Here is a 21,219-nt window from a genome sequence, read left to right as displayed (position 1 = left end):
TACAGCACACACTTGGGTAACTGTTAACCAACGTTAACATAGATGGGGCACATCTAAAAATGATAAGTAGCACATGTGGAATGGAAGGTACTGGACTTATAAGTGCCCTGTTTAACAAAAAGACTTCAATGAGAGCAGATATAAATCCTGGCCCTGAATACACTGGTAAGTGGGTAAGTTTAGCCTTATTCCCTCAGTTCCATCAGGAATAATCTTTCAGGGCATATATTCTATAAATCAATACATCTTAGAATTTGGTGGTCCATGGCTAAAAATATTTTCTCTGGCATTTGTCAATGGCTAAAAATTAAAAATATTAATAATAAAACATTACAAAGAATTTCATACATAAGTATGTATATAATGCATACTGTACTTTTCTGAGGAAATACCTGTGTACAGATGTCTTTTAAGTTCACAGTGTTTCTTTTGAGAGTTCCATACTGTATTTTGGGGGCAAACCAATGTATTGTTCACATAGACATCCAAACGCTGACGCGTGGGAAAAAAAATTCCTACTACCACAGCCTGTTAAAAATAAACAACATTTTTATTTCTTAAGAGAACAATGAAACAGAATATTTAGAATTCAGCACTTAAAAATGTCCTTCAACATTATATACCTTCTGTAAAATATTAAAACTAAGTTTTATGAATTGATGATAAATACTGAGTTAAAATTTGTAAATGGACTTATATTCAACCATTCATACAGATGTTATAGCTTAATTCTTAACTGATAATTCTCAGTGGAAACGTGTAATGTAAGAAAGAGTTAGTAAAGGAGTATCTCTAAAAGAAACATTTCCTTTCAAAGATAACAAAGCTCAATATAGGCTTTGAGCTCCAGGGGTAGGGGGGAAATAGGGAATTTAGCAGAGTTCTATAATGCAACCAAACACATTTAGTTAAGGTTGAAAAAAAATGCTTACCTCTGAGATAAATTTGGTAGTAAGACTGATAAAAGTTAGTCAAAATAACTATACTCTCTGATTCAATTTGTTCATTTTCCATGTTTATATTCTTCACATCTCGTAATATTCATCAGATACAATCATAAAGTAAGGAGACTAGCTTTCACAAGGGCAGGGAGAAATTAATAAGGAATCTAATAAGCTATACATAGTTTTGGAATCTTCTTTTGAGATTATCTTCAGAGGCTTAGAACATCAACAGTCACATTACTTGGCAGTTATTTTTAAAATTAAAAACATTCTCTTTCATTCAAAAATTGAATGCCTATCTGAGCCAGGCCCTATTCTAGGAGCTGTCAAAAGTCCCTGCCCTCTTTGAGCTTACATTCTAAGGTGAGGAGAGAGACAAATAAATAGTAGAAATAATAAAAAGTAAAATATGAAGCATGTTAGAAGGTAGTAAGTGCTATGGAAAAAGGAAAGGTAGATCAGAGTATGGATAATTGAGAGAGCTACCTGAGGAGGGGTGAACAGGCTAAGCCTTCTGGGGGAATGGAGGAGTCTGTGGAGAGGGGGAGTTAGCCACCTGGGGTAGAATGTTCCAGGCAGCCTCAACATCTGGAACACAGGCCCAGGTGGTAGCAGGTGTGGAGTGGTCTGGAACACCTAGGAACCCAGTGTGGCTGGAGGAGGAAAAGTCAGAGAGCTAAGGGTGTGAGGACTCTGGCTCCTGTATAAAGCCCAATGGGGAAATTATTGCAGGGTTTGGGGCAAGGAGTGACCCGGTCTGACTTATATTTTGACCATACCTCTGTGGCCGCTGTGGTGAGAGTAGGCACTAGAGCAGGCAGAGACAGCAGCAGGAGTGGGGACCCAACTGCCTTAATCCAGGGAGGAGATAACATTTGCTCAAAGTGTGTGGTAGCAGTGACAGTGGTGAGAAGTAGTCACAGATTCGGGATATTTCGAAGAGAGACTCAACAGGGTTTGCAGATGGACTGCATGAGGAATATGACCCAAAGAGAGGAATCAAGAATGGGTCCAAGGTTTTATTTCCAGGAACTGAAAGGATGAGATTGCTATCATCTGAGAAGAAGCAGGTGTCTGTCTTGATTACTCCTCTGCTTCATCTTATTCACATCCCTTCTTCACATTCCTAATACTCTGGGACTTCTGAGTCTCATACTCTTAGAAAAGAAAATCTCAACTATGAGACTATTGCTTAACCTCATACTCTTTTCCCACTGACGCAGTATATATAAATGTAATCATCCCAGCTGAATTCAGTTGATAGCCAAGATTTGATATAATTGAAGATATTTAAAATAAGACGCTGTGATCTCTCAGGTAAATCCCAAAGGTATATTTCTGAAATACATAAACGGCAGCATGGAAAAATAAATATATAATTCCAGTGACCAATTCTGGACGTGCACTATTTTGATGTGAAAGTTCAAGTGTGCTTGCCAATCACACAAATCGTAGGCCTGTCATGCCTCAGACGTAGAGCAGAGAACCAAGAACATAAGGGGGAAAGGTGTTTGGTATGACCTATGCTCTCAGGCTGATTAAACCTCTCTTGACTGGCAGGATTTTTAGTAGTACACTGATGGCCCTTGAAAATGAGCTGTAAGGCTGATGATGTTCAAGACAACAGGGGCAGACATAAAGTCCTTAGCATATAGAAATATATGTCAATAACCAGTACCAATAGCTCAAGAAATTATTTATATCTTGTGTTACCTTTTTATGGTCAACATTCAGCAACATCAGTCGAAGATTCTGAGGACTGGTGCCAGTGAAGTAAACTTCATAAGATTTGTTCACAGCCACAATGCTATGAAACAGGGACAGTCTTCTCTGGCATGTGTATCCGGCACACCAGCCATGATCCTGTGGGCCTAAAGACACATAAATAAAGCTCGTGTTCCATATTATGAATATTATTTAGTGCAAAGTCTGAAGAGTAATTGTATTAAAAATACATTGCAATGGTCAGGTTCAGCATTCACATCCATTATCCATCCACCCACCTATCCAGCGATTTAAGCCATTTCTCAAACCTTAGCTTAAAAAAGGAAGGCAGGGAAGCCACTTCTCCATATTACCCATTCTTTTATACTGCACAGGGTAAGAAAGGTAAGTTAATGTGTTAATTTTTTGAAAACAGAGCCCGTTTCTGGAAACATGGATATCTGTATGGCTAAAACATGGATTCATTAATTTTTTCTTTCACTCCCTGATTTCTTCACTCTCTCATTTCACTCCCTAAAACTCTTAAGTTTGTTTTTTACGAAGTCTTTAATCTTCCTCCACTGTTATTTTTTGTTAAATACTGAGATTATCAGCATGTTTTAGGGGGTCAACATCATTAATGATCTGAAGCAGAGAAATAATACTTCAATAATCCTTCTAGAAAGCCAAAAGACAGTGGATGCTTCTCTACCTGAATCCAGACATTTCCAGAAGAGGCATAACATGACTTTTGTAGCAAACTACTCTATTTCACTTCAGCTTTAAAGGGGCTGGAATTATAAAAACATTGAGTGAGATATGTAATGATAAATTTTCTTGATATATTTATTCATTAGCTTTGCTTAATTTTTGGCTTACTTGGAATTCTAATCAATATTTATAACTGAACTTCAATCAAATTTTAAATCAATATAAACTTCTGAAGCTCAAGTAGAATATAAACTTTCTCTTAGCATCCAAAATATAAATTCTACTTTTAAATAAACCTTCTTTGTGCATTTTGAAAACAAACAGAAAGAGATTTCTTGTATTAAATGAAAAACTTAGAGTAGCAAAAGCCATATTTTAAAAATGAATGAAATTGAGTATTAAAAGTTTAAAGGAAACTTTAGTGGTATTCAGTAACTTTTATCTTTGGAAATCTTTTCCCAATCTAACATAGTGCATCTCATGCTTCGTGATTCTTTCAATATTGTCATAATTTTTGTAATGTTGCCATCAATTCCTTAAGACTTTTCTTCAAATTGACAGTCACTTAAAAAATTTTTAATTTATTTTTGGGGCCCCTGGGTGGCTACTTTGGCTCAGGTCATGATCTCATGGTTTATGGGCTCAAGCCCCGCATCGGGCTCTGTTCAGTCAGCTTCAATCCTGGAGCCTGCTTCAGATTCTTCCCCCTCTCTCTCTGCCCCTCCCCTGCTTGTGCTCTGTTTCTCTCTCTCTCAAAACTAAATTGACATTAAAAAATTTTTTGTTAATGAAAATTTAAATTTATTTTTAAGAGAAATGTCATGTCACTATTGTAAGTGGAAAGCGTGTATTGCCTTTCAGAAAATAAAAATGTAAAAATAAATAGAATAAAATCTTTCTCCATCATATAAAACAAGAGCAATTAGAACACATCTCCATTATTCACTGACTGGTCTAAAATTCTTCCCACAAGCTCTCTGCTTCATAAGATTTAAAGACAACACTTGTAATTGGGTTGATTGCAGATCAGAGAAACCAGGCAAACTGCATGTTGGTGCCACAGAAGTGGGGAAAGACTTGAAATCATGTAACTTTGGGACACCCCTGATTTAGCTCATTCTATTCTCTTTACTCATTTTAAAAAAGGAATATTTTTGTAGGGTACTGGCTATTTTGTTGAATCGTGGGATATTTCAGTACATGTTTTGACACTGCCAGTGCACAGAAATCTTTCTCATTCAGGTTACGTCTTCGGCACTTGAAAGACTCTGAAGCCTTCTTAGGGACCACTCTTTGAGGCACTGATACTATTCAGGGTAATACAATGAGTCTCTGCCCTCCGTTTTCTGCAGATGTTAGAAGTTCATCTTATTTATTCAAAAAGTCCTGGACTTCTGATTTGATCTGAAGACCACTGCCTGCCCTCTGTACTAGAGCCACCCGTGACGAGAATATAAGGAGCCTAGACCCGGAGCTTGCCAAGATGTTCTTGACAGTCAAAGGAATTAGGAATGAAAAAAACAAAAACAAAAACAGAAACGCATTGTTTTGAGATTAAGTCTGATAAGGATTCATGAAAATGAAAAACAAGTAGGCTGAAAAGACCTGTTCTCAAGTATTCCAAATAACACATTATCTGTTTGGGTTTTATTTTTTTATATTTATTTTTGAGAGAGAGAGAGCACGAGTAGGGAAGGGGCAGAGAGAGAGGGAGACACAGAAGCTGAGGCAGGCTCCAGGCTCTGAGGTGTCAGCACAGAACCCATTGTGGGGCTTGACTCACGAACTATGATACCATGACCTGAGCCAAAGTCGCATGCTTCACCAACTGAGCCATCCAGGCACCCCATTATCTGTTTTTCCCCACACTATTTTTTAATTTATTTAAGGCAAAATGTCTTTTTGTAGACAGGCCAATTTTTTTATTCAAATACTTATGCCACCTTATTAATATAGGTACGAAGATCACTCAAGGAATAACTTCCCTCTTCTTCTAATGGCCAATTTGCAATAACTGTCCTGGCTTTCTAAACTGTTCAAGTGTCAAGCATCTCTCCTGCACACATATCTTTTCTTACAAACAGAAAGTAAATCAATCCTGATGTTTGCTAGTTTTATATGACAAATAATTTATGAGATGTCTCCATGCATGTAATAAATAACAAATGTTCTGAGTAACTCTAATTTGTTTACACTGAACACCTACCATTAATGAGATCGACATAACCATTGCTCACTACAGCCACTGGTGAGAGTCTTCGAGTTTCTGTGTCAGAATCCAGACTTTCAATAACCATCATTGCATATTCCATCCCATAGCACCGATAGCCCTGCCACTGTGGGATGTATTTACAGGTTGAATCTCTAATAATTCCTAGAAACAGGTATATACATTTTAGCAAGGAAAAGCAATTCTTTGCAAAAGCATCAATGGACTATATTTTTCATTTATGTAAGATTAGTAAGTAGAAAATATGTCATTGGTTGAGTATCCCAACTAGTAAACATAAAACATATGTACTTTGTTTCACAAACTTGAGGACTAACAGGATAATATCCAACGAACCTTTGTAAGGCGCTTTCTCAGTGACAGGAATTCTACTTCCATCTGGGAATGTGAGCATCACCTTAGGAATTCTGTAGTCTCCAATTCCAAATTGACTATTTCCATTCCATTCGTATTCTGCTTGAGGTATCACTGAGCCAGAATTTCCCAGAAAGGAGCCATCCATATCTCTGAGAAAAGATTTCCTTTTGGCATCACAAACCATGTCTACACAATCAGATGGATTCACCTTACTGTGGAGAAAAAGTGAAACAGATGAATACTTAGATCCTTCCCCTGTTTCTAGAGAGCATTTCAATTGAGTGTTTGATAAGAAAGTATCCAAAAATTTCTTTGATTGATTGAATCTTATCATTTCAGAAAGGATTTAAAATGGGACCAAGTAGCATATGTAATTAGTATTATAATGAGGTCTGCTTTTTCATTCTGTTACTTTGGTGTATTATTATTAATTCATTGGGATTTCAAAAGCACACATTATACCTGTGGGATATAAAATTAGAATTCCATTTTGCTATTCCATATTTTATTGGATAGATTTCATCTTTGTGCATTGCTCACAGTTTACTAACTGTCCCATCGAGCAGGTGAAGTTACTCTGTTATGTAGGACATACAAAATCCCTGTGTTGGCAGAAAAGTCTTTATTATTCTTCCCTTCCTTATTTTTTTCACAGATCTTTAACATTTATAAAAATATCCTATGCTTACTAAAAAATAATCCAAATACTTAATAAAAATTCAGTTTCCTTCACTTTCCTATCTCAAGCTCTTAGGCCATCACCAATTGCAAATTAGTATATATTCCTATAGACTTTTATTTGTGTAGATCGAAACAGATATACTTGGATTATGATTGCTATATATTTCAGTAACCATTATGTAAATATCCAAACTGCAAGAGATGAAATACTATTGAGTCATTATGCAGTTCAACCATACGTGGCATTCTGGCTTCAACTTGAGCTACTTGGAGTGTTAATTGTTAGCTGGTTCTAATAATAAAATAGGTGCTGAATTTGCAAAATACTGCACATTGCATAGTATACATGGCATACTGTGTAGTTACACTATGTCACGCTATATACTATGGGGAAAATATGTCTTATTCCAGAGTTATAACAACAAAATAATAATGGAAAGCTCAGATTTATTAGATAGTGTTTAGCATCTCTCTCCCTTTCTGCTGTAAGAGAGACATGAAGGGGTTAGTTACTATACTATACTGCTGTACTATAATACTTTTGGAGATGACTTAAATAAATAGTTCATGTGTTCTCTGTATTCAAGTATGTGAAGAGTGCTTTTGTGAGCAAGTCTGTGGAAAGAGTACCCAGTGGCACATGTATATTATGGATTAGGACTCTTGTCTTTACTTCGTATTGCAAAGAAACAGAGGCTGAAAAGTAGATTTTTGTTCAAGTGATTTATTGAAGGAGTCCCATCAAAAAAGGAGTGAAGCCATATAGGGCAAGGGAAAGAAAACAAGGTGACTATGGTCTGTGGACTAGTTTCAATCTGATCTCAGGGGAACCTCTGGATCATTAACTGTACCGAGAGTTGCTCCCACCTTGAGACAAGGAGGCTGCCCTTTTGAACTCCTGCATAAACTAGTATTTTACATGGACTGCAAAGAGGTGGTGTTAGGGAGGGTTTTACGCCCCCCCCCCCTCCGGGCTATTCCAGTTTGGCTAAGAGCAATTTTCTGGAGAAGTGTGCAACTGTAGGTTATTATTGGCCAACATTTAAAGCACTGGGGGACTGGATGAACAGCCTTGTAAAAGGGATCTGAGAGAATATCAATAGTACCCTAATAAAAGCACAGAGCTCAAAGACTATTTTAAAATGTAGTATTTTCTTCATGACCTAGTTATTGAAATGATATTATTACATCTGAAAGATTTAATGATAACTAAATAGGAACTAATAATATTCTAGTGGTGGAAGGTTCTATTGAGCCAAAAAATACTACACTTCAATAATTAGTAAATGAGGAGGTGTGCAGTTATCATCGAAACAAAATTAGATGAGAGGCTCCTAGGTGGCTCAGTCTGTTGAGCATCTGACTCTTGACTTCAGCTCAGGTCATGAAAGTCTTGTGGAATTGAGCCCTGTGTCGGGCTCCATGCTCAGCATGGAGATTAAGGTTAAATGTTTAAGATTCTCTCTCTGCCCCCTCTCCCACTCATGTGCTCTCTCTAAAATAAAATTAAAACTTAAAAAACCCCACAATATCAGATGAAGTCAAACTATGAAACACTGCATTTCATTAATTAGCATTTTTCCTTGTCTTCTTCCTATACTGAAAATGGTCAAAGATCTCTCATATAAAATTTCTTTCCTCTAATCTTGTCTTATATCTAAATTCCTGGTTTGCATTTCTTACAAAGCGTAGCAGTTATTGGCTATCTTCTTTTAAGACTTAGAATCTAAGTGGCTCAGTTTCTAGAAATATTCTTTTTTAAAAAATGTTTTATTTATTTCTGAGAGAGAGACAGCATGAGCAGGGGAGGGTCAGAGAGAGAGGGAGACACAGAATCTGAAACAGGCTCCAGGCTCTGAGCTGGCTGTCAGCACAGAGCGCGACGCCGGGCTCGAACCCACAAACCATGAGATCATGACCTGAGCCGAAGTCAGATGCTTAACCGACTGAGCCACCCAGGTGCCCCTCTAGAAATATTCTGACATGAACTGACTTTTGTGATTAAAGAGCCACTGTCCTAAGTTTCTGCATATTCTCAGTCACAGTGATTATAATGAATGACATTTAATTTCAAAGTGCATGTTGGGGTGAACATGATAAGATATTTGGAAAGCAACAGGAAACAAAAGAGGTAAGGAAAAGGGAAGAAATGATAGAGATGTCTCTCATTTCTAATGACTATTTATGGAGAGATATTAATGTACAACATGCTTCTAACCTGGTCTCAATCTTTTATTTTTAATGATGATATTATATGCATGGAAAAAAAAAAGTGTGAGAAAATATACATATCAAAGCTTACCTTTTTTAATTTAACTGAAAACACAGATGCATTAGATAGTCTTAATTTCCATGATGCTGATTAAAATTTTATAGAAATTAATATTTACTTTAATATAGCAACTTCCTCAGATCAATGATGGAGAAAAAGACAATGAAAAGCTATAAATACAGGAAAGAAAAAAACTGGGATTTCATACACTGTACCTTATATCAGGCCTATGTATGAATATTTTCGATTGTTCAGTGGTGTCAACCAGCTGTATGTTCTTCACATGGATTGGATGCTGTAAATCTTCATTTAAAGGGTTAGTAATGAATATGACATTAGTTTCACCTGAACAAACATTCTTAAATCCAACAAATGTTGAACCTAAAACATAAATAACAGAAGAATAATAATTTTCTATGGAGAAAGTGATAGAGTCAGTTTCATTTCATGTACACTCCAGCAAACGCATCATTTAACGCCACTTTGACCATGGAGCTCTTTCCTTATGTGGTAGATAGTCCACTACTATTTGTGTTAGATTGTTGCCTCTCTATATTAATACCACTGAATAGTCCTCTCATATCTTCTCTGAGCTTTGTCATGTGATTTGCTTTGACTAATGGGACAAGTGCAACTGTGATATAAGTAGATCTGAAAAGTCTTTCATATTAGGGTTCACTCTCTTTTGGTGTTCTTGGGCATTTTGTGGCTTCCAGCATGTGAATGAGACTAAGAGACATGTGGCCCAATCACCCCATTACTCTACAGACCAGCCCAACCATTAGCAAGCACCAACCACCAGACATGGAAGTGAGACTGTCCTAGACAACTACCCTCTATCCATCCTGTAAACTGATAACAGCCTAAGGAATAATCCCAGATGAGAGCAGCAGACAAACTTTCAGCTGAACTTCAGAGCCCAAATTGTCAATCCACAGAATCATCAGCTAATACATGGTTGTTTAAAGACTGTAAATGCTGGGGGTAATTTGTTATGCAGCAAAGACTAACTGAAACATTGGGGGTTTTTTTGGCCTTATTTCATATATTGTGCGACCAGAAGATAACATTTATTGAATCTAAAACTTAATCTCCAATAAGTACTTAAAATCCAATAACTCAAAAATTTAAAAAAAGGTGACTCCAGAATTCTTAAATCAGTTACATGCTATCTACTACCCTTCCTGATATTTTTTTCCTAAGATGATATTGTATATACATGAATATAAGCCTGTAGATGAATATTAATGAAACACCACGGTATTGGATACTGTTTGTAACCTGTGTAGATCTGCTTTACTGGCCCAGTGCACTTGTCCTTAGCTCCTGTGTTGGTTGCTAATTACTCACAGCTGTGCTCTCCTCTGAAGAATTGTCTTTGGTCAGATCAGATGACAGCTCTGTCTCTTAAGAGATTATGCACTCCTAGCACCACCACCAAAGGGTTACCATGCCTATTGGCAACTTGATGTAGAAGACCCACTTGCCCCAAGAGGGGAAACTAAGTGGTACAGCTCACATGACACAGCCCCATGAGGTATCAAGAAGGAGCTAGACTCCAGCAGGGACCATATCCTTGCTTACTCCTTCCTCTCCTATCCTACTTCCCTCGCTCCCTTTCTTGTGAAAGTGCTTTGTTAATAAACCACCTGCACAAGAATCCCATCTCTGGCTTTACTTTTAGACCACCTGATTTAGACCGCTGGAACCAGAAATGGTCCCAGGATATACAGTGTAATGATGCAATGATGAATCTAGTTCACTTGCTGTCTAGATGGGAAAGATGATGCCCTTCATGGTGGTAGGTGGAGAGCTGACAGTCTCTGGAATGCTGTAACAGTGCAATTGTTAGGATTTTGCCTGTGCTGAACTGGGATAATATCTAGGTAGAAGGAATTGTTCTGGCTTGTACAGTAACTTTGGCGTTTGATGGGAACAAGGGAAATAGTGATTACACAGAAACCAGAAATAGTCAACTGTTGACCCTCATTGATGCTTTGAAGAAAGAAAATGTTAAGTTGTGGTGATCAATCACAACTTCAAAGCAAACCTCAGGATCTAATCACAAAACCAGCAGAACATTCCTAGAAGGTGGACTCTCAGACTGACAAGTCTCCTACTTCAAAGACAGGGCTCTAATAGAAAAGGAATGGAACCCTGAGTTAGAGTGCGAATATAAAGGAAGATGCACTTGAACCCTGAAACCCTGGGTTCCCCTTGAATGTTTCAGATCTTTGTACACGGTCCACTTCTTCCTTATTAGAGATAGCTCCCTTGCCCCACTTGTTTGAAATCCTGACAAGACCTCAAAAGAGGTAGCTAACAAGTTAATAATAAGGCAAATCTTGCCTTTTTCAAGACCTGTCTCTGTCTCTCCTTCTAGCAAACAGACCAGTAAGCCTTGTCAAGTCTCAACATGGCCTGACTGGGGAAGCACTAAGCCTGCTATGGGATGAGAGGAGTTATATACCAAAGGAAGTGCAGGAGCTGAGTAACATGTACTTGCAGGAATCAGGAGTATATATCGGAGGTGATGGTGTTAGATCGGGGCAGGGGGAGGGGGAAGAATATAATGCTAGACAGGGAAGAGTGTCGATATGGATGGGGGTATTCTCCCATGTTGCTGTCATGGCTCTTCCAAGCTTGGGGAAAATAATGTTCCATTTTAAATGAGGTAGAATTATAAGAATCACCATGACAGACTGTAGAAGAAGGATTCAAAAGTCTCTGAGAAATGGACAATATTGGAATGACTCTTTTATAGAATGCCTGTGCATTTCAGCTCAACCTGGGGATGGCCTTGAAAGAATGTGGGTGGGCAGATCCTGCTATCGGATAGAAATCTGCGTAGTACACAGGGTGATCCACTTCATGTGAAGAGAGGCATGGTCTGAGGTAAGGATGAACATGGACTGCAGGCAGTGGTAAATGACATAGCTAGTTAGTCAGGAGCCTGGAAGGAATAAGACTTGATGATTGGAAAGCCTGAAGGAAAAGCAAGGGCATGGGTCTATGGGAGTAAGCGTATAAATGATCACAAGACAGTATCAACTATGGAAGAAGCGCTAAAGAAATAAATGGACAGGATGATATATCCAGTAGATGTTACTATGCTCTTGAGTTATATAACTTTAAATTTCTTCAGTTCCAAAAAGAGATAATAATGTATAGCCCTACTTATATGAAAGGGTTTTTGTAATTGATAGAAACTAATTAATGTTAAATCACTGTACCAGTGGAATTTCTGTTTTTGTAGAAGGTAAAATAAATGGCACTTGTTTAACATACAAAAATTTGGCTGAGGAACCATTCTTCAAATTGACTGATAATGTAATTTTTTTGCTTCTCATACCGAGTAGATTCACATATAAGTTTATTTAAATCACTTTTTTTACTTACAGTGAAACATTATGAGATATATTCTACATACTCTTTATAGAACTTGATGATTAAGTAGATTTGTCAAGTAGATTTGTTTATGTTTAAACTTGCCTGAAATATCCAAAAGGCCACTAATGGCATTGTAACTCATGATCCCAGCATGGGGCTTCCGGGGTGCCATGTTATGCGCTGAAGTAAAAGTAGGCCAGCAAATCCCACTTCTCCCACCTTTTATAAAAGAAAGAAAGTGAATAAAATTCAATTATGCATTCACATGAACACCAACATTAAACTTCTAAAATTTTCACCTGATGGAGGTCTAGTGCTCCGATGGGCAGCAGAAAGTTCGATACTGGGATCATCATTAGTTAGGACATCAGAGCAATTAAATCCAGGGCTACTTCCAACAATTAATGAGCTCTATTAAAAACAAAATTCAAACAGTACGGCTTAAAGAATAGCTTTTCTTAAAGAAAAACATTATAATGGATAATGCTTTATTCCACTGTAGCAAAGTACAACCTTTCAGTTTGAGGAATGGATCATTCATAAAACCAAGATGAAAAGGATGTGATTTTATGCCCTGAATGGAATTACAGTCAAATTGGGAGGGGAAAACAGGCAGGTAAATTGTTATATATAGTGACATGTTTCTACGACAGAAATATGCCCAGAGAAAAAACAGTAGAAACAAAAAAAGGAGAAAGTGTCAATACTACTTAAGCTAATTCAGGAAAGGTTTCAGAGAGGAAATGAAAATTTAACTGTGGCAATATTAGCAGGTGGCAAGCAAGAAATGGTGGGGAACATGGAGGAGAGGAAAGGATAGAGCATTTCCTGGCAGAAGACCGTGAGAACTAGGAAAGGAGGTTTGGACTAGCCAAGCTATGAAGTCATGGAGATCATTCTTTAAAAATAGTTTTTTTTTTTTTAAAAAAACACTTATTTACTTTTGAGAGAGAGAGAGAGAGAGAGAGAGAGAGTGTGTGTGTATGTGTGTGTGTCAAAGAGAGAGAGAGAGAGAGAGAGAGAATGGGGGAGGGACACAGAAAGAGAGAGAGGGAGACACATAATCTGAAGCAGGCTCCAGGCTCTGAGCTGTCAGTGCAGAGGTCAACACAGGGCTTGAACCCATGAGCCATGAGACATGACCTGAGCCGAAGTCAGATGCTTAACTGACTGAGCCACCCAGGTGCCCCATCAAGGACATTGTTCTTATTAGAACTTCAAAATGTTTACCTTTTCTTCTTATTGTGGCTGTATTCGTTTCTTACCTTAATTTGCACTGTTTTACCAGAAATTTTGTGAGATACAGCAGCTGGCATGTAAATCATTGAAAAAATGGCCATTCCATTGTTAACCAGAGTCACGTTATAGATATGCACACTCTCCGTGGTCTGTAAAACAACTTGTAGGTTACATAGCACAAAATACAATCATAAAACAAGATAAACAAGCACTATATTGGATCACATTTACCTGAAAATAAATTCCATAATCCCAGCATGTCCAAATGGTAAATCCTTGTATAAGAGAACATCTAGGGAGGCCATCTTGGTTCATATAAATACCATATAAACCTCCATGTGCTTCATTGTCAAACCACTTTCCCAAGGGATTAGATTGACCTTGGAAGGAAATATGAAAACAGAGAATTAATACTGTAATTCATGTCCTACAGCTTTATGGACAGTATCAGTTAAAGTAAATTTTTTTAGAAATTAAATACAGTAAAATCTTGGATTGTGATTAACTTGTTCTGTGAGTGTTCTGCAAGACGAGCAAATATTTCTAATAAATGTTAACTTGATAAATGAGTGATGTTTTGCAATATGAGTGGTATGTGATGCCAAATGTCACATGATTACAACTGAGCCAATGGTTCTTGAAATTCGCTTTGATACATGCAGTTGCTTTGGATTAAAAGCATGTTTCTGGAATGAATTATGCTTGCAAACCAAGGCTTTACTGTATATAATTCTTATGCAAATTTAAACATGATGATCAAATATTTTTATGGCTTGGCCATTTATGGCTTACTCTATTCAGTATTTAATCTTATCTAATTTGTCCCTTTACCAGTAGAATGATTGTATATTCATTTGCAAAAGTTTGGTCTAGTTGCTAGCACACTTAACTTACTATATCTGATTAAACCAAACATGAATTTCATGAGAAAGCACATGAAGTTTGGATTCAAAGAAGGCTAACCTTGAAACACAAGTGATACCACTTGCTGTTTATACAATGCTTCCCCTGCACAACTTTTTGTTGCTGGTTCCTTCCAGTCACCCCATTTTCAAGTTAAGTGTCACTTCCTTAGGAGGCTTTCTCTGAGTACCTGATTCAAAGTAGCACCTCAGTTTCTCCACATGGCAATTAAGTTATTTTATTATTACTTATTCATGAATTGTCCGTCTCCTCTCTCCTATTAGAATGTCAGCTTCTTGAAAGAAGACACTGTGTCTACCTCATTGACCACCATATTCCCAGAGTCTAGGAGGTAATGTAGAGATAGGTGCTTGCTTAACTGTCTGTTGATTTATGTATGTATGCTCTTGGGAACACTGTTTCACCTTTTAGAACATCAGTTTCCTCATACATAAAAAGTTTTGGGGCACATGGGTGGCTCAGTCAGTTGAGTGTCCATCTGGCTCTTAATTTTGGTTCAGGCTATGATCACATGGTTTGTGAGATTAAGCCCCACGTCGGGGACTCTGAACCAATAGTGCGGAGCCTACCTGGAATTCTCTCTCTTTCTCTCTGCCTCTTTCTCCCTCTCCAAATAAATAAATAAATTTAAAAAATGTTTTAATGCCTAATTGAGAGTAGTTTCAAGCTGGAATTAAATAACCCATATAAAGTGCCTCAATAAATGGAAGCTATACTCATTATTAATATATAGGATAATTATGGGGTGCCTGGATGGCTCAGTCAATTGAGCATCTGACTTCAGCTCAGGTCATGATCTCATGGTTCATGGGTTTGAGCCCCGGGTCAGGCTCTGTGCTGACAGCTCAGAGCCTGGAGACTATTTTGAATTCTGTGTCTCCCTCTCTCCCTGCCCCTTGACTGCTTGTGCTCTCTCTCTCCCAAAAATAAATAAATATTTAAAAAAGTTTAAAAATATATAGGATAATTGAAGTGGATTCTTATGAAACTTTACTGATGTCCAAATCAGAGCAGCAACCTTAACAACTCCCTCCTAACCATGCATACATACATTGAAGGATTCCCATAAAGATCAGCAGCACCTCCTAAAGTTGACTTAGTACCAATTATCTTTTCCAAGCCTCCTAGTGTCTGACTTCCTCCTGTCTTCTATTGACTTTCTTTCCTTCCTAATACTTTGACATTGACATTTTACTTATCAACTGCCCGGATTCTATTTTGTTTTCTCCATAAGGGGCCGTTCACTTGTCTCTCCCTTGGTCCCACACAGTGTTGCCCCTGGGACCCAGTGTGGGTCAGGGCTCCCTTCCCAGCCTCCTGGCCTCCCACCGTCAGCCTCCAGCTGCTGGCCTCCCACCTGCCAGGGAGATGGACTAGGCAGGTTGGTGTCTCATTCCAGGAACTTAAACCCCCAATTCCTCAGTGATGTCTCCTATTTCAATTTCTCTAAATCCCAAACTTCCTTGTAAACACTCTTAATTTTTTAGGAATATCACTAATTAAATATTCCTAAATATTGGTTAGTAAAATACAAATATTAGTAAATATTCATATTCACAAGTCATATTTTGACTTTAAAAATCCAGGACAACTTCAAAGAAGTTGTAGAAGAATTACATATTTTAAAATTTTAGTCAAAGAAAACTTTTAAGCTGTTGGGAACTAAAATATTTAATGAGAGCATATAATAAGGAATTTGTTGGCAGTTGTTTTATTCCTTCAAAATGTATTTTGCATAAGAATAAAATTAGCTTAAGCCCAACAATTTTTGAATTTACAGAAAAAATGTTGATTTAAACAATCTTAAAAATAACCCTACTGAGATATAAAAAGCAGCTGTATGAGGGATATAAAGTTTTCAGAGAAAGTCCCATTCCCTCTAAGTTTTTCAAGAGGTGGACCCTGCAGTTCTATTACTCATTTTATTTTGATCTGATAATTCATTTAACTAGTTGAAAAACCAAAAGATCATTAAAAAAATTATACAATAAGTCACCCTGCTACAACTCACCTTTTTTGGGTTTTTGTTTTTACACTTTATGTCTCTTTAAACACAAATACCCTATATATTCATATTTTCTCTCCTTTCTTCCACAAACACATCACAAACAAAACTATATTGTATATATGTTGTTCTGCAACCTCCACTTATCACTTAAGAATATCTCTCTCCATATTAATACATCGATTTCTCTCTCCATATCAATACATCAATATGTATCTCCTTCCTTCTTTTTGAGAGGTCCCTCGTGTTCCAATGTCTGGCTTTATAAAACTAGTTCACTGTTGTTGGACACCAAGCTGCTTCCAGTTTCCTGCTAGCACAGACAATGCTGTGATGAATCACCTTGTTCACAAATCCTTTCTAAGTGTTGTAGAGACAAATGGTAGTTACATTGCCAGCAGTGGAAATGTTGAGCCAAAGGCAAATGCTCCTATAATTTTGGCAGCCATGCCTTGTTCCCCTCTGCTGGGGTTGGTTATATCTGTCATTCAACCAGCAGTGTGTAAATACCCCAGCTTCCCCAAAGCCTTGCCAAAAGAGTAGTTGTTCAGTTAATTTGGGACTTTTACTCATCTAATGGAGAGAAATGTTATCTGAGAACTCTTTATGTCCTTTGACTTTTCCATGCCTGTAGGTTTCCTCTAAAGAGGAAGCATGAAACAGTGTCGTATCCCTAGAGACATGTATCTCTATGCTTGAAAGTGTTGCTTTTGTGAAAGTAGTAGTGGGATGAGGTACTCTCTGGTCCAACACCAGCCACATCAAGAACTGAAGTGGGTGTTAAGAGTTTTTGGATCATAAACATGGAAAATAATTATCTTTAAAAGCCTATTCCTTAGACCCAATGGTATTTTCAAATAATTTAGCTTGTTGACTTCTTTCAGTGTCCTGGAGGAGGAGATCTTGCGTATTGAACTAACAAACAATAATTATTTCTTTCTAACAAATTTGGACAAGGTATTTCCTAGTTTTAGTGGCTCTGTGCCAAAACACTTACTTGAGCAAGGTTCACCATCAATGCGGTATCCCGCCCTTCCAAATCCAGCCACGACATTATTTTGTAAGACTGTATTGGTCCCTCTGTTTACCTAGCATAGTGATAAAGAAAATCCCATGGGTCAAGCTTTTACACAGCTGTACAATGAGAGCAGGTATCAACATATGTAGGAAAACTATTTATGACTACTCTTTGGGAGGAAAAATGTATTTCATTATTCACCCCTTTCAAATTTATATTATGAATGAAGTATTGAAATTACCTTGGGTTCTTGGTGTAAAATCATCATTAGATATTATGCCTTAGATTTCATTAGAAAACTACATTAAAGAGATTTTTTATTTCAGTCACAAAATCCACTGGGTATCATTCAATAATTATAAGCCATAGACCAAATTTCAGTATTATAGTAAGGTTAGTAGGATTTTGTCACTCTTTGGTTATATTATGTTACCAATTTGATTGATTAAGAAAAAAACAGGTAAGGTAATTACAGTAGACCATAAGATTCAACAGAAGCACTCACTAGTTTAAATAAAAGCTGCTGTAATAAAAATTGGTTGAACATAAGTGTTAGGCAGTCACTGAACAATTTTATGTTATATGTCCAATCAAAGTGGCAAAAAATGAAACACATAGAGTACTGAAGATTTAGTTTTTGCCTCAGCAAAACAGACAAATTTCAACTACTTAAAATATATTAAGCACTTTTATTTTTAAATATTATGATGAGAATGGAGTCAAATGAAATCCATAAAAGTAAAATTAGTCTTTTTTTCAAAAGATACAGGAAATGTTAAAGATTTGGAATTGCCATCGGATGACATTCTCACATCTATAAATAGATAGAAGAGAATATTATCATAAATGTATACCAAGTTCCAGAACTTTAGGCTTTACTTTAAGGTAATTGTTAATAGTTGCACAAAAATAAAACTCAATCCTTACTCCACATTCCAAAGAGAGCTATTTCTAAAATTGCTTTTGGTTCCTATGGCATAGGTAAGCAAAATAAAAATAAGATGGAGCTTTATCTCCTCTAAACTCTTTCTCTGTACTTTCTGTTTGCTTGCTTGCAATCTCATCCTACACCTAATGACCTACAGTGATTGAAGAAACTTCACGGAAAACAAGAAGGGTCCAACAAATAATACCGATAAGAGTAAATAACACTGCCTGGAGAGCCATAAGAATTTTAGATGAGAAAGAGATTTTAAAGAAGTTTATTCCCTTCTTTCTTTAGCTCATTTTATTAGTTCACCAATCTTTAAGGAAGAAATAGTTTAAAATATTTTGAGACTTACAGTTTCTACAGAATTTATAATCTTAGTAAAGAAATTACAAATTATAATTTTGTATACTTTTGTATAATTATAAATCTGTTCACACTACCTCAATTGCTGCATGCCAGAGAGTTGAACTTAAATCCTTTCTGTTTTGATAGGTTCCCGGCCAAACTGAAAGTGCAATCAAGTTTCCTCGAACTCTGTTGGCATCGCCCCATATTCTTATTCCTGCAAAAAATGAATAAGACCCCCCCCAAATACATACAAATTTGTAACAAGTCCTATCGGGAATGTCTTTCATATTTCCATGAAATTAGTTTTCTAGTTTGAGCTTGACAAATCAACCTCCTAAATTTTAGAGTATGCCCTTTGAACTCTACTTCTTTAATAGACTACCTGCATTAGAATCTTCTGGGGTGCATATTAAATATGTGGGTTGACAGGCTCTACCTCAGATTTTACCAAACACATCAGTTTTAAACACATTAAATGAGTTTGTATTATGCTTTATACTGATATTCAAGAAAGGATAACCTCCTAACACCAAGTCTAATTTTTAAAAAATAGGAATATTTAATTGTGAATAATTTTTTTGGTTGATATGTGACGGGTATTTTAAAAGTCATAGTAATTTAAACTATTGGTGATTACATAATTCACACAAGAGCATGGTCTGGTAAATAATTCTTCTAGAGTTGTACTGTCTGATATAATAGCCATAGCCACATGTAACTACTTAAATATAAAGTAAGTATAATTTAAGTTAAGTACAATTAGGGGTGCCTGGGTGGCTCAGTCAGTTGAGCCTGTGACCTTTGATTTGGGCTGGGATCATGATCCCGGGATCACGGATAGAGTCCCAAGCAGGCTCCACGCCTGCTGGGGATTCTCTCTCTGCCCTCTCCCCTACTCGCACGCTCTCTCAATAAAAAAAAAAAAAAAAAGGACAATTAAAATTAAAAATCCAGTTACTCAATCACAGTAGCCACATTTTAAGTGCTCAGTGGCCACATGCAGTTTAGTAATTACCATATTAGCATAGATATAGGCCATTTCCATTCTCACAAAAAAGATCAATTAGACAGCATGGCTCCAGAGTCTTCAGACAAGATTGTCTTAGGAAGCACGTTATTTGGACACAAATATTATCATACTACCTTCCCCCACTGTAAAGTGAATGATGTTGTCATCTATGTCCAGTCCATCTGTCCCAAACACACCGATTGCTGGGGAAAACCCATTGTGAAAGGCACAGCCTCGAATATAAGATGAGCCATGATCCTGAATCTAAGAAACATCAGGATTCAGTGAAAATTTTACAAATAAAATTAAAATATATTTAAAGAAAAAATTTTAAGTAAGTGATTTTCAGGAAAGAAATATTGATAAACCGAATAATCAATTTACTTTCTATGAAAGAAGATGATTTCCCTGTAGATCTTTTAATCTTGGGAAATTTCCATATATCTTCAATTTATGATTAAATAAAACAAAAATGCATATTTAAATGTAGATAAAAATTCTGAAGTAATTTTCTATGCATTTATATTTCTATCATTACCTATAAAATGTTAAGGAACTAATAAAAATTAGTTTTCAGAATAATTTATTATATGATTAAGCAGAGACTTCTTTTAATTAAAAAAGTTGATACTCTAGGCAGGGGGTTACAAGTAAAATGTCTGTAGGAACAAGTCAATGAGTAGGGCTGGGGTTGAACCTCAAACCTGCAACATTAGTTTTTATTTCCTTAAGAAACGTGCTCTCTCTCATTTTTTCTTCAATTACCAGCCTTGTAAGCACATCTGTTTTCCCACTTTTGACAGAGGCATGGATATACAGACATGCTTTTCATTTGAGAAATATAAGCACTACTCACTATGTTCAAGAGAAACTATTAGGAAATATTTTTGGTCTCTGCAAAACAAAATGGAGATATGAGATAATATCATAGATCTTTAATTCTTTCACCTTTGTGCTCTTTCTTCTATTTTTTTCCCGACTTTTTTTCTTTTACTGACTTTAAATAAATGCGTGAAATGGGTAAATCAAATGCTGCTATGAGCCTAAAAATGCTGAAGGGAAATGTATCTCAGAAAGTTATAGTAGATTACAGTCTTAGCGATTCTAAGATATGGCATTTTTAGTATAGTTAAATGAAAATAAAATCAAAGTCAAAATATTTCATTTTGAATATACACAGAAATTCAAGTACAAACCTGTCCTAAGTTAAGAAACGTTAAGGCGTATCTTGGATCTGTGCTATCCCTGAAGCCTTCTTGACCACAGTGATAAAATTCCACGTTACTTATCCTTGCATTTCCTGGCAAGGTAAGGAGGAAAGAGTTACAACATTTTTTTTCCTTGAAACAATAAAATTTGTTTTTTAAAGCTATGAGAGTTGTAATTTTCCAAATTACAACTTTCCAAACAAATTTCCAAACAAAAAAATTGTTTTTAACTTTTTCATGGAAATCTC

The 21,219-nt window shown here is 36.6% G+C and overlaps 1 protein-coding gene across 1 annotated transcript in view; it reads right to left on the bottom strand.

The window, feature by feature from the left end:
• The window catches only part of PKHD1L1 (PKHD1 like 1), a 147,041-nt gene that overhangs the window by 17,358 nt on the left and 108,464 nt on the right, over nt 1–21,219 (bottom strand). The window contains exons 59-71 of the mRNA XM_039254390.1: nt 20,960–21,063; nt 19,898–20,027; nt 18,847–18,968; nt 17,455–17,545; nt 13,760–13,908; nt 13,555–13,677; nt 12,589–12,700; nt 12,392–12,508; nt 9,115–9,280; nt 5,926–6,158; nt 5,566–5,733; nt 2,658–2,815; nt 393–528 (exon numbers count right to left, since the gene is read on the bottom strand). Coding sequence (XP_039110321.1) covers nt 393–528; nt 2,658–2,815; nt 5,566–5,733; nt 5,926–6,158; nt 9,115–9,280; nt 12,392–12,508; nt 12,589–12,700; nt 13,555–13,677; nt 13,760–13,908; nt 17,455–17,545; nt 18,847–18,968; nt 19,898–20,027; nt 20,960–21,063 — 1,809 coding nt within the window. The remainder of the gene's footprint in view (nt 1–392; nt 529–2,657; nt 2,816–5,565; nt 5,734–5,925; nt 6,159–9,114; nt 9,281–12,391; nt 12,509–12,588; nt 12,701–13,554; nt 13,678–13,759; nt 13,909–17,454; nt 17,546–18,846; nt 18,969–19,897; nt 20,028–20,959; nt 21,064–21,219) is intronic.

This window comes from Hyaena hyaena, unplaced genomic scaffold, assembly GCF_003009895.1.
Source record: "Hyaena hyaena isolate Hyena2069 unplaced genomic scaffold, ASM300989v1 scaffold_482, whole genome shotgun sequence".
NCBI classification, from domain to species: domain Eukaryota; kingdom Metazoa; phylum Chordata; class Mammalia; order Carnivora; family Hyaenidae; genus Hyaena; species Hyaena hyaena.
This window is presented reverse-complemented; position numbering and strand designations above follow the sequence as displayed.